Source organism: Monodon monoceros, unplaced genomic scaffold (assembly GCF_005190385.1).
Source record: "Monodon monoceros isolate NGI ecotype Baffin Bay Population unplaced genomic scaffold, NGI_Narwhal_1 Super_Scaffold_8, whole genome shotgun sequence".
NCBI classification, from domain to species: Eukaryota; Metazoa; Chordata; class Mammalia; order Artiodactyla; family Monodontidae; genus Monodon; species Monodon monoceros.
Window position 1 is genome coordinate 65,934 of NW_021703785.1, and position 13,455 is coordinate 79,388.

Genomic DNA, 13,455 nt, shown 5'->3' on the forward strand with positions numbered 1-13,455 from the left:
GATAGTGGATGCCGTTGGCTCCCACAGGGAACCTGGCGGCCAGCCGTTTTCCTCCCTACGCAGCACCGTCTCGGCGGGGCACTTAAGCGCTCCGGAGCTGTTAACTTTAAAGAACACGGCCAAAGACAGAAACAAATCCCAAACTCAGAGCGGCCGGGTGGTCCCAGGCCGCGGCTCGGACCCGCGACCCGGCGGGAAGTACAGGTACGGCCACCCTGCCAGCCCTCACCGTCCACGACAGCAAAGACAGTCCCTGAAGCCCGCCTGCTCGCTGTAACTTCTGGGGCGGAGCCGGGGCGGGCGCGTCCGGGGGGCGGAGTGGGAGCACGCGTCACTTCCGGGGGTGGGGCGGGCCGCTCAACAGACCAGCGCTCTCTCCACAAAGCGGCGCTCCGCGACCAGCGATCTGATTGGTCTTCGCGGGAGGGCGCGCGGCGCCAAACTCGCTTCCCGTCAGCCCCCTCCGGCCCATTCTGTGGCCGCGCACACGTTCGCGCGCCCGGAGCTCGCGCCTGCGCCTCGTCGCCATTCGGGAGGCCGCCGCGCCGCAGGGCCTCGCGGAGCCGCCTCGGACCGCGAGCCCGGCCTCCCGCAGTCCTTCCCTGCCTGGACGCCGCCCGCGGCCCACCGGTGAGAAGCGGGGCGGGCAGGGAGGGGCGTCGTCTGGGCCGCAGTCCCGAGGAAGCCTGGGGCGGCCGCCGAGGAGGGGCCCGGCCGCTGGCGCCGGCGGAAGGACCCCTCCCCCCAGAGCCGCGGGCGGGGTAGGGCTGCCGGCACTAGGGGTGGGAGGCCCTGCGTCATCCCGTGGAGGCACGAAATGTTTTGTTTAAAACCGCGCTGGGAAGACGGGACCCGGCCCCGCGAGGGTCCGGTCCTGGAGGCAGTTTTCTCTGCCGCCCTCGGCTGCGTGGGCTTTGTCATCAGTGCTGTTCAGAAGTCGACGGGGTAACCCACGGAGGGGGAGAAATGTGGTGTGCATCTGATAACCCAGCAACAAAAAGCTGTGTAAAATTGGGCAGAGGGCTTGAGTGGGGGTCTCTCCCGGGAAGATGTGCAGATCGCCAGGCAGCACATCAAAGGATGCTCTTAGCCGGCAGAGTTACGGAAAGGGAATCCAGAACGAGATGCCGCTTCACACCCAGAGTGTTGGTTCGGACGTGGAGAAATTGGTACACTCCTGCACTGGTGGCTGGGAATTAAAATGGAGCGGCCATCAGCTGTGGAAAAATGGTTCAGTGGTTCCTCAAAAGTGTCAACATGGAGTTGCCCATGGTCCAGCACTTCCCCTCCTAGGTGTGAACTCCAAAGAATTGAAAGCAGGGACCCAGGTACTTGGACACCAGTGTTCAGAGCAGCCTTCTTCGAAGCAGCCAAAAGGCAGTGACTCTAAATGACCATCAGCAGGTGAACGGGAAAAAGTTGGAATGCTGCTTATCCTTAAAAAAGAATAAAATTATGATACATGATTCAGTTTAGACGTGCTAAGTGAAATAAGCCAGACACAAAAGAGCAAGTGTTGTATGATTTGACTCAAAGAGGGTATTGTTGAACGGGTATAGAGTTTCTGCTTTAGTTAACAGTAACATATGTTATTTGTTTATCAGTTGTGACTCAAAGAGGGTATTGTTGAACGGGTATAGAGTTTCTGCTTTAGTTAACAGTAACATGTTATTTGCTTATCGGTTGTAACAAATCTACCGCACTAATATAGGGTGTTAGTAATAGGACAAAGGATGTGCAGGGGAGGAAAGGAGGTATATGAGAGCAGAGAACTTTCTGTTCAGTTTTTCTTTAAACCTAAAACGTCTCTAAAGTTTAATAATTTTTAAAAAATCAGCAAGGATGAAGAGCCGTGCTACTGTGTATATATTAATAGAGCAAATTAGCTATAGACATGCTCTGCATATTGAGTTTACATGGGAGAGCTGTGCATCAAAATGTTTTAAAAGATCAATGGTGCTAGATGTTAAGAAAGAAACTGGATGGGAAATGGAAATAGGTGTGATACCATATGGTAAAACTTCTCTGAAAAATACAGGATGGTGGACTGGCAAAACACTCGTGATTAAAACTTACGTTTTTTAGACACAATATGTGGTCTGTAGAGGTGAAATGTAGGATGAGAGATTTTTATTAACCTGCACAATGTAGAGTTACTTTCATAATTAGGCTAAGGAACTCTGAAACTTAGGGGAAAAAAATGCTATAATCTGGAAGCTGGAAGTAATCTCAGTTTCTAGCCTCTACCCAGCAGCTGAATTCTGAACTCAATTCTGCAGCATCCCCATGGGGAAGACATCATTACTGTTACAGCAGAGATCCAGAGTGAGGAAATCAGGGTCTTCTGTTGCTTTCTTTGACCTAACTGTTGTGATCTTTAACAAGTCACTTCTCTCCCTCAGCATCACTTTTCTCAATTATAAAATGATGCGGTTGGACTTAAGTCCTCTGAGGACCCTTCTGGTCCTGTACTAATCATTGGCTCCCAGTTATGGAGGGCTCCTGCCTGACAGCGCAGCTCACTCTACTCCATGATTGAGTGCTTGGTAAAACTTTATGTTGAGCTGAAATCTCTTTTCCTGCTGGCTTCCACTTGTTTTTGGACAGCTTGTGTATTATCCATAATTCTTCCTCTTTTGAAGTTAAGTGTCTGTGCTCACAAATGACATGTTTTTAAAGACTTCCTACCATTCTGTTTGCTTTCTTTTGCATATTCCCACTGTTTGGACTCAAGATCTTAAAGTGTCCTTCCTGCCCAGAGCTGGAGACAGTGATCCACTGGGATACTCTGCCCAGTGCAGTTCACTATAGTCCTATGTTTTGTAATTGATATTTGGATTCTAAATGTTTGATAAATTTCATCTGTCTGATTTGGGCCCATTTACTGGCTTTTCAGGATCTTACTAAATTCCACTGTATTAGGTTGGTCAAGATATTTGAGGAAGAACCTGGATAGATAGCAGAACATGGTCTGCTGTGGTCCTTCATCAGACGTGGACTGCCTAACCTTGAGCAAGTTATTAATGTCTGGGTTTGAGTTTCCTCAACTATAAGAAGTTTTAATTGACAGAATAGCCTGTAGTCACGGCAGGAGTCTTCTGAGTGCTTGTCATGTTAGCTGAAGTTAAATGATGGGTTTGAGAAGGGTTTGGTTGGGTGAGGGTCAGGCATTAATTCCATAGAGGATCATTAAAATAAAATTCAACAAGGATGGCGTCGTGGATAGTATCTACTATAGTCTTTGGTGTCGTTTCATTAAAGTTAGTGTCCAGGCCTTGGATTGGACCCCTCTTGCTATTGTAAGGGGCAGGGTAGTGAGGGAAATCGGCAGAATTCTGTTACAGAGGGCACAAATTTTCACAGAGAAGTAATCTGGATTCCCCTTCCCTTGTGTTTCTCAGGTCCAACTGCTCATCTTGTCCTTCGTGTACTACACACTGTCTTCTGTGGTTTAGTCGAAAAGCCATGTAGACTTGCCTGCCCTTTGAAGACCACTTTTAAGACTTCTAGTAAGACAGTTGGTAAGTCTACTAGGGGAAAAGCATGTTGGTGTGTATTTCTTCCCCATTCTAAAAGTACTTGTCCTGGATTTATATTGTAAATTAAATATACAATATTTAGTAACGGTATTGTACCAGCATTGCTTTGCGTGTATTTTTGTGTGCTTTTAACATTTCTTTCTAACGTTTAAGAGAATATTTTATGATGAGTATGTTTTTGAAAAGTGCTTGGAGTTCTTGAGGGAAAACTATAAAAGCATACACACCCATATATATAATGATGCATGAACGTGTGCTAAATACGTTAGTTACAGAATCTGTTTTAGCAGTTGTTGGATACCCATGCTAAGAAGAGCATACCAGATGGAGCTGGTGGGGAACAGAATAGAGCCCAGAATAGCATCATACACAAAACTTAGTAATTGCTAAATAGAACATTACATGTCATTGGTTACATGTGTAATCAATGTTGAGATGACTGAACTATCCATTTGGGGTCAAATATAGGCTGGATCACAGAGGATTAAAGATACAAATGTAAGAAAAGAATGAAATTGTCATAGGGAAAATATTGAGTGATTAAAAAAATAATGGAATGGAAGGCATAACTTAAAACAGTCATAAGGGAAGCACTTTTAAGTTTTTAATTTTTATGTAAACCAATTGTATGTAGCAAAAAAAAAAAATCGTAAAGTCGAGACAAATAATAAAGTGAGAAGATAGTTTCCATAAAAGGACTGACTTCTTTCACATACAAAGACTATTTACAAATAATTAGGAAAAATGGGCAAAGCACATCCTAGAAAAAGAAATACACATGGCTGGGCTTCCCTGGTGGCACAGTGGTTGAGAGTCCGCCTGCCGACGCAGGGGACATGGGTTCGTGCCCTGGTCTGGGAAGATCCCACATGCCGTGGAGCGGCTGGGCCCATGGGCCATGGCCGCTGAGCCTGCGCATCCAGAGCCTGTGCTCTGCAATGGGAGAGGCCACAGCAGTAAGAGGCCCGCGTACCGGAAAAAAAAAAAAGAAATACACATGGCTAATAAACAAGGGGAAATATTCAGTCTTTGTCATTAAACTACATTAAAACACTAGTGAGATATCAGTTTTCACCTAAGAAGTAGAAAGGATTCGAAGTTTAATGATACTCTGATGCTGAGGGAGCTGGGGAATTAGTCTTCACATCAACACTCTTGGTTGGTGTGTAATAGTACGACAACTTTTTGAGAGTTTGGTAAAATGTCAGTTTCAATTGCAAATAGCCTTTGAACCAGGTAATCCATTTCTAGGAATTTCCCTTTCAGAAATACTCTCACATTCAAAGAAAATTCAGTGCTTACTCTGTATGTAAAAATATCCTAGAAAATGCCTTCTAATTCAACAGAACTCCTGAAACCTGTATCTGCCCTTACTATAGAAACACAGAAACCTGGCCCAGTTGTTTCCAGAATCACCAAAACATGTACCTCTCACTTCCCTGGAGTCTGGCCCTGTTGTTTCTCCTGAGCCACAGACACCTTCTCTTCCTTAAATGAGAGCTCGTTGCAGAAAAATATGCTTAATATCTCATTTGTGTAGAATGTGTAAACATAGACATTCTCTTCGGTGACACATAAGTACAGTGGCTACCCCTGGGGAGTGATACTATGTGAGTACCTTGTACTGCGTGAATGAGTATGTTTTTAACTGTGAGCTTCTGTTCCTTTTACCACCTTAACAAGGCTAGCTTAAAAGTTTAAAAGTCTTGTTTTCTGGCAAGCAAGTTGCCTCAAGTGTGTCCTCCATCTGAATTGCCATTTGTGGCACACTTCATCGCATCATTCAGGATCTCTGCTTGAGTGCCTTCCTGTGCTGCCCTCCACATTCTTACCTCCCCAATTGATATAAGCACCATATTGCAAGACACGCCTTTAAACCCAAGCGCCTAGAAAAGCATGGGGCACAAAATAATTAATTTATTAAATGAATGGATAAAGTATATTAGGATGGATAAAACATTACAAGATATGTTGACTTTTTTTTAAAGCTGTCTTTTCATGTTAGATTTAGTTTAACAAGTGCTTTCTGAAATGGACCTAAAGTTTCTTGGTCTGCCTTAATAGCCTAGCTTTAGCTTTGATATTTACTCAGGTTTGCGTACTGACATCTTATTGACTCGCGGTTTTAGAGTCTAAGTGTAAGGCACATGCAATAGATAATTCTGGAGTGAAGCTTGGGTCCCTGATAGTCCTGTAACCTGGGTAAGTCATTTCTTTGAACATTAATTTCTTCATCTGTAAAGGAAAGTAATATTTGAGTCATATTGTTAGGAGTGTTAAATGGGATGATGTATGTAAAAATAGCAGAGTTCCTGGGACTCAGTTTAAAATTAATTATTATTTTTCCCATCTCTTCAAAATCTTTATAGAGATATTATCTAATAAATACATGTGCCATTCTAGACTTATGCAAGTATAGAATGGACTAGAAACAGCATTTTATTCAAAAATGTTCTCTGAAAATCATTTATTTCTGCTTTATTGCAGCACTGCTTTTAAAGAATATAATCGTGTATGTTAGAAAAATGGAAGTATTCCAGGAACTTCGTAAGCCATCGGCACGTTTGGAGTGTGACCACTGCAATTTCAGAGGCACGGATTATGAAAGTGTACAAATCCACATGGGTACCATCCATCCAGAATTTTGTGATGAAATGGATGCTGGTGGGTTAGGTAAAATGATATTTTACCAGAAAAGTGCAAAGCTATTTCACTGCCATAAATGCTTTTTCACCAGCAAGATGTACTCTAATGTATACTATCACATCACATCCAAACATTCAGCCCCAGAGAAATGGAATGAGAAACCAAAAAATCAGTTAAACAAAGAAGCAGATCCTGTGAAAAGCCCTTCTGTTCCTGAACACCAGAAAATGGCCTCTAATTCAGCAGAACTCCTGAAACCTATACCTGCCCTTTCCATAGAAACACAGAAATTTGGCCCAGTTATGTCTCCAGAATCACCAAAACCTACTCCTCTTACTTCCCTGGACTCTCAGAAACCTGGCCCTGTTGTTTCTCCTGAGCCACAGACACCTTCTCTTCCTTCTCCCGAGCCTCCGAAACCTGCCCCTGTTTCTTCTCCTGAACTTCCAAAACCAGTCCCTCTTGTTTCTGAATCTCAGAAACCAGTCCCTGTTCCTTCTCCAGAACCACAGAAACTTGCTCCCGTATCTCCTGAGCCAGTAAAGGCAACTCTTACTAATCCCAAACCCCAGAAACACTCTCATTTCCCAGAAACATTGGGGCCACCTTCAGCCTCATCTCCAGAGTCACCAGTTCTGGCTGCCTCCCCTGAACCTTGGGGACCATCCCCAACAGCGTCTCCAGAGTCTCGGAAGCCGGTCCGGACTGTCTCCCCTGAGCCAAGGAAGCTGTCCCCATCGGAGTCTCCTGAACCTTGGAAGCCATTCTCTGCTGTGTCCCCAGAGCCTCGGAGACCAGCCCCAGCTGTGTCACCAGGTTCTTGGAAGCCAGGGCCACCTGGGTCCCCCAGGTCTTGGAAGTCCAGTCCGTCAGCATCATCAGGACCTTGGAAGCCAGCTAAACCTGCTCCATCTGTGTCTCCTGGACCTTGGAAACCAATTCCTTCTATATCACCTGGACCTTGGAAACCAACTCCATCCATGTCCCCTGCGTCCTGGAAGTCTTCATCAGTCTCACCTGGTTCCTGGAAATCTCCCCCCGCATCTCCTGAGTCATGGAAGTCTGGCCCACCAGAACTCCGAAAGACAGCGCCCACCTTGTCACCTGAACATTGGAAGACAGTTCCTCCAGTGTCTCCTGAGCTCCGTAAATCAGGACCTCCCTTGTCTCCTGAGCTTCGCAAACCAGGCCCATCACTGTCCCCAGAGATCCGTAGTCCAGCGGGATCTCCAGAGCTCAGAAAACCGTCAGGGTCTCCAGAGCTTTGGAAGCTTTCCCCTGATCAGCGGAAAACTTCTCCTGCTTCACTTGATTTTTCTGAGTCCCAGAAAAGTTCCCGTGGTGGTTCCCCTGATCTCTGGAAGTCTTCCTTTTTTATTGAACCTCAGAAACCTGTCTTCCCTGAGACCCGGAAACCAGGTCCTTCTGGGCCATCTGAGTCCCCTAAAGCTTCCTCTGATATCTGGAAGCCTGTTCTCTCTATTGATACTGAGCCTAGAAAACCTGCCCTGTTTTCTGAGCCTACCAAAACAGCCTCTCGTGCTTCTCCTGAACCACGAAAACGTGCTCTTTTTCCAGAGCCCCGGAAACATGCCCTTTTCCCCGAACTTCCCAAAGCTGCTGTCTTCTCAGAATCTCAGAAGGCAGTTGAGCTTGGTGATGAACTACAGGCAGATGCCATAGACGATCAAAAGTGTGATGTTTTGGTTCAGGAAGAACTACTAGCTACACCTAAGAAACTCTTAGAAGACACTTTATTTCCTTCCTCTAAGAAGCTCAAGAAAGACAACCAAGAGAACTCGGATGCTGAGCTTAGTAGCAGTGAGTATATAAAAGCAGATCTGGATGCGATAGATAGTAAGGGCCAAGAATCGAGCAGTGATCAAGAGCAGGTTGACGTGGAATCGATTGATTTCAGTAAAGAGAACAAAATAGACATGACTAGTCCAGAGCAGTCCAAGAATGTACTGCAGTTTACTGAAGAAAAAGAGGCTTTTATCTCTGAAGAAGAGATTGCAAAATACATGAAGCGTGGGAAAGGAAAGTATTACTGCAAAATCTGTTGCTGTCGTGCTATGAAAAAAGGTGCTGTTTTGCATCATTTGGTTAACAAGCATAATGTCCACAGTCCCTACAAATGTACAATTTGTGGAAAGGCTTTCCTTTTGGAATCTCTCCTTAAAAATCATGTAGCAGCTCATGGGCAAAGTTTACTTAAATGTCCACGTTGTAATTTTGAGTCAAATTTTCCAAGAGGCTTTAAGAAACATTTAACTCATTGTCAAAGCCGGCATAATGAAGAGGCAAATAAAAAGCTAATGGAAGCTCTGGAACCTCCACTGGAGGAGCAGCAAATTTGATTTTTAAATACAGTGTGGATATATGCTCTACAGAGTTGTTTATTGAACCCGTTGTTGAAAGTATAGTTAAATAGCCTAGTTGGATCAGTAGATGTTGACGTGTATGGTGTACTGTGTCTCGGTAGTGTTACAAAGCATAAGCGTTTGGTTATTTTTTTCTTGATCTTTGTTTATGTGGTTGTCGTGTAAGTCAGTAAATTCATGTTGTATATTCCAGATGGGTAAAATTAATTTCAGTATATTTGAATAATATGAAGAGGTAGGCATTCCATTTAACAATCAAGAGCAAGTTGTACTCAATTTAAAACATCTAGTTAAAGTGTATCTTTTTGTGCAACTAATTTCAGACATTGGAAATTATTCGTTAGAATGTTTAAGAATTAGGCATGAAAATTTTGAGAAATTTTGTTCTCAAGTATTTTCGCATCATAAAAATTATTTTAAAGTTTCTATTTGGTCATATAAAGTTATTTATAAATCTTGAACCCCTTCTAGGTGTTTATTAACTTTTATATTATGGAAGATTGGAGTCTCAGGGTTGCTGATTTTCTGCTAAAGGAGGGGAAATTGAGTCCGTTTAAAAAAATAGTTTGCAGCCTTCTCCTGTAGGAAACTGAGAAACATGAGTGCGATTTTAGGCCTTGTCTTTAGTTGTTTCCTTTGGAGTCTTCCATTCTGGACCTTACCCCAAGATCTGGCCCTTCACTTCCCCGTGAGCTCAAACCAACAGACGATCCTTATTTGCCAAATGTGTCAGGGTTGCACCTCCTACTCCTGGGCCTTCCGCACCATCTGTCGGGGCTTCAGACCAGGGTAAGGAGCAGAAATGAAAGTCTTCCGGATTCACAACAAAAAATTTTATAAATAGACATTACTGTTTAAGAGTACATCAGTTTTATGTTTTTCACAGTTGTTACTGTAAATACCTTGTGCCTGTTAGTGGATTATTTTATTCTAAAATATTTTGTCAAATGTGTATCAATCAAATTAAAAACAAAGGCTTTCATGTTAGCAGCATATTCATGTGTGTTTTCTTTTGTGTAACTTTCATTGTATGATACCAAATTCCATTATTCTTTCCTATTTCCACTTGTTTTTAGCATACTAATTTTCATACCTGGAGCAGCATTTTCTAAGCTCGGTTTTCTCAGAGTTCTGTGGTCAGGTAGGTTAAGGGAAACACTGTACAGTCATCCCTTGGTGTCCATCCACAGGGAATCAGTTCCAGGACCCCCTGCAGATTGCATATAACCTACACATGTCCTCCCATATGCTTTAAATCATCTCCAGATTACTCATAGCGCCTGATACAATGTAAATGCTATATAAATAGTCGCCAGCAAGTGGCAAGTTCAAGTTTTGCTTTTTGGAACTTTCTGGAAATTGTTTTCTAATATTTCTGATCTGTGATTGGTTGAATCCACGAATGTGGAAACCAAGGATACAGAGGCCTGGCCACATTAGGCTCTCTATGAAAATTCTCATTAATCCACATTAGCCCATTAAAGGTCATTTAATCTCAGTGGTGGTCAGTCCTGAGTGCTTCATTTAAACAATGGGAAGCATTTAGTGCCGTAAGGACTCTGATACATAGCCGGGGTTGAGATACTGGCTTTTATCAAGGTGTTCCCAGACACTTGAACAAGGAGCGCTTTATTCATGGCATCCAAATGCATATGCCAATTGGGAAGACAATGTTTAGATAATACTGGGAAGATCTTACAAGCTTCAGACCTGTCACTTGTTTGGAGAGCACAGTCTGGCAGGCAAGGTACTGGTTGATGGGATTGTTGGTTTATACTGGGCACCTTGACAACAAGCTTCCAGTTCTGGAGTTTGCTTCTAGGCATGATGCCAGCAAGTAGGAGAGGTAAGATATCCTGGCTATATCCGTCTCGTATACTGACTTGATTAAAATTATGGGTAGAACAACGGGCTTCCAGTGCCCAGAACCCCTTTTGAAGCCTGCAGTCAAATCAACCATGCTTGAGCATACGTAACAACATGCAACAGATTCTTAGGACTTCACACTTTTTGGTGCAGACTTCTCACGGAGTCCTTCCTATATCTTTGCTCAAGGGGGAGCTAACTAGATCCTACGACATGCCATCTCATGGTGGTTTTTTAATAATATTTTTATAAGATAGAGGGTATTAACGCTAGGGTAAGCAGCGGTGATGCATGTGTAGTCTGGGCATTAAGGCCTTAATTTTAGACCAAAGCACGATGTTCTCGGCTCACCTCAGTTGTGGCTCCCCACTTTTTTCTCCTTTTACCTCTAAGGTCAAGGGTTAGTTAGCTGTGCCCTTACTTTAGAACCTGTTTACGTTCTTTTTAATCGTTGGTAACTTTGCCTTCTATACGATAGCATCCCTCACTAATCAATATGACCCACTCTGTATCTTTTCATTTTCTTATTTACCTATGAAATTACAACTTTCTAATGACTCCCCAGTGATTTTACATAACATGAAAGGGAATAAAAATTACCGTACCATTTTTACACAGCATTCATGGCCTCGATGCCATTATGTTCTAGGGAGCCAATGTCGTTTTCATTCACTTGACTCTGAGTACGTGAATTGTAGTGTCTGTGTAGGAGATGCTGCTTTTGTTTTTAATATTGGTGTAGATTCCGTAGCTTTGTCTTGGATGAAGACAGACTGATGCTTAATCAAATCTGATCTGCAAGCATCACAAAATGAAGGGTGCCTCTTTAAGATGAATTACACCCTTAGATTAAAAAAAAAAAATTGTCTCCTTTCTCAATCTAGCTCTTTCTGTTCACATGTAATTTTGATCACTCACTTCCTATTGCTGCTATACATTGCATGAAATTTTGTGGCTTGAAACAATGCAGATCTGTTAAAGTTACGAAGTTCACTGGGCTGAAGTCAAGGTGAGAGCAGGGCTGCATTCTTTCCTGGAGGCTCTAAAAGGAAGTTCATCCCCTTCACTTTTCCAGCTTCTAGAGGCCACCTGCACTCTCCGCATGATTCCCTTCCTGCATCTGTGAGCACTTAGCATCTCTGACCCTGCTTCTGTTATCACATGTTCCTCTGACTCTTTCCCTCATACACTTAAGGACCATGTTATCACATTGGGCCCCTAGATAATCTAGGATGATCTGTATTTTAAAGTCAGCTAATTAGCAACCTTAAATCTCTGACATAAAGACTACCACACTCACAGATTCTGGCAATCTTGTACTTTGGGGGTCATTCTGCCTTCCACACCTGGGCTTGAAAATTGGGGTTTTGATTCCTCTGCTTAGCCTATAGCAAGCCAGGTTGGGTTTCTTTGGCAACATGTCTGTTGCTACCGCCTCACTGGTCTAGGCCCTCATCGTTGGTGCAGTAGACTGCTCCATAGTCTGGGGCCTCCAGTATCAACCCCAGCCCACCCTTTACACACCAAAATAAGGTCTCCACAATACTGATTGTGTGTTGCATTCTTTATACGAAATTACCCCTTAAGGTACAGTTACTTAAGGCCTTCCATTGGCAAACCACACCTTACTCAATAACCTTCTCACCCCACCTCATAATACTTGGTCAGTCCTTCCTGTTAAAGTCCTACCCTTACTAAGCCTGGCACGGTTCTCTCCACCTTCCGAGTCTACTATTGCAAGACTACTTTTTTCATTTTATGAATTGAGAAAAAAAAACCCTATAGGACTGATTTGGACCTAATTTAGCGTTAATGCAACACGGGAATGCTATTTGTTGTTACAAATACCCCACACTGGATGCTACATTCATTCAACCCTAAAACTGAAAATGCTGTTGGAATAAAATATGACATTTCAACCCCTTTGATCCTGATCAACTACCAGCTTAGTTGGATTGAGCATACTTTGCATTAACTTTGCTTCTAACACCCACTGATCTCTTGTAAATGTTTGCCATGGGCCACACGGAGGATTAGATGAAGTGGATGGGAAGCCTACTAAATTCTTACTAGATTTGTATAAATGGAAGAAGAGTTCTAGGTCAAGTGAACAAAATTCCAACTTGAATCATAAAGACAGTCATGGCCCCTCAGTCATTTCCCAGACTTGAGCCAGTTTACAGACCTTGAACGAAGGCGAGGCTGGGTCCCCTTGAGCAAGGATCCCAGTACACTGCCAAAAATGTATACCATTAACCTTTTTCCCAGCCTTCCCCAAAGGTACAGATGGCCATTTACCAGGGTGGCTGCACTGGGCAAAAGGAACTAATCAGACCCTTCAGGAATGCCTGGACACTGGTTCTGAACTGACACTGATTCCAGGAGACACCAAGCATAACTGTGGCCCTCCAGTCAGAGTAGGGGCTTATGGAGGTCAGATAATCAATGGAGTTTCAGCTCAGGTTCATCTCACAGTGGGTCCAGTATCCTCAAACCATCCTGTGGTCATTTCTCCAGTCCTAGGATGCATAATTAACAGTAGACATACTCAGGAACTGGCGGTATCCCCACGTTGGTTCCCTGACCTGTGAGGTGAGGGCTATTATTGTTGGAAAGGCCAGTAGGAAGCCTCTAAAATTGCCTCAACCTAGGAAGCATGTAAATCCAAAGCAATCGGGCAGAAAGGATTCCGGGAGGATGGTGGAGTAGGAAGCCCAAGGAATCTGTCTCCCCACCTAGACAGCAACTGTACTGGCAGAATTCATCTGATATAACTATTTTGGAACTCTGGAGTCTGTTGAAGGCTTGCAACTTCCAGGGGAAGAACTGGACAGTAAATTGTGGTTAATTTTGGTCAATTTTGGCTTTTCACAGAGTAGCAGCTACTTGTCCCCTACCCACAGCCATGCAAGCATCTTGCACACAACTTGCAGGAGCTAGTGTGGGTGAGAAGGTCCCTGTCTTGCAAATACCGAGCATCTGTGCTTTGATTTCTAGTTGCTGCTTTTGCTCACAGAGGT

The 13,455-nt window shown here is 43.8% G+C and overlaps 1 protein-coding gene across 1 annotated transcript; it reads left to right on the forward strand.

The window, feature by feature from the left end:
• The first annotated feature begins 544 nt into the window (after positions 1-544).
• On the forward strand, positions 545-9,551 carry CHAMP1 (chromosome alignment maintaining phosphoprotein 1). Its single transcript, XM_029209773.1, has 3 exons — positions 545-630; positions 3,402-3,521; positions 6,027-9,551. The coding sequence occupies exon 3, from the start codon at positions 6,065-6,067 to the stop codon at positions 8,543-8,545; it is 2,481 nt and encodes an 826-aa protein (XP_029065606.1). The 5' UTR covers positions 545-630; positions 3,402-3,521; positions 6,027-6,064; the 3' UTR covers positions 8,546-9,551.
• The last annotated feature ends 3,904 nt before the right edge of the window (positions 9,552-13,455 follow it).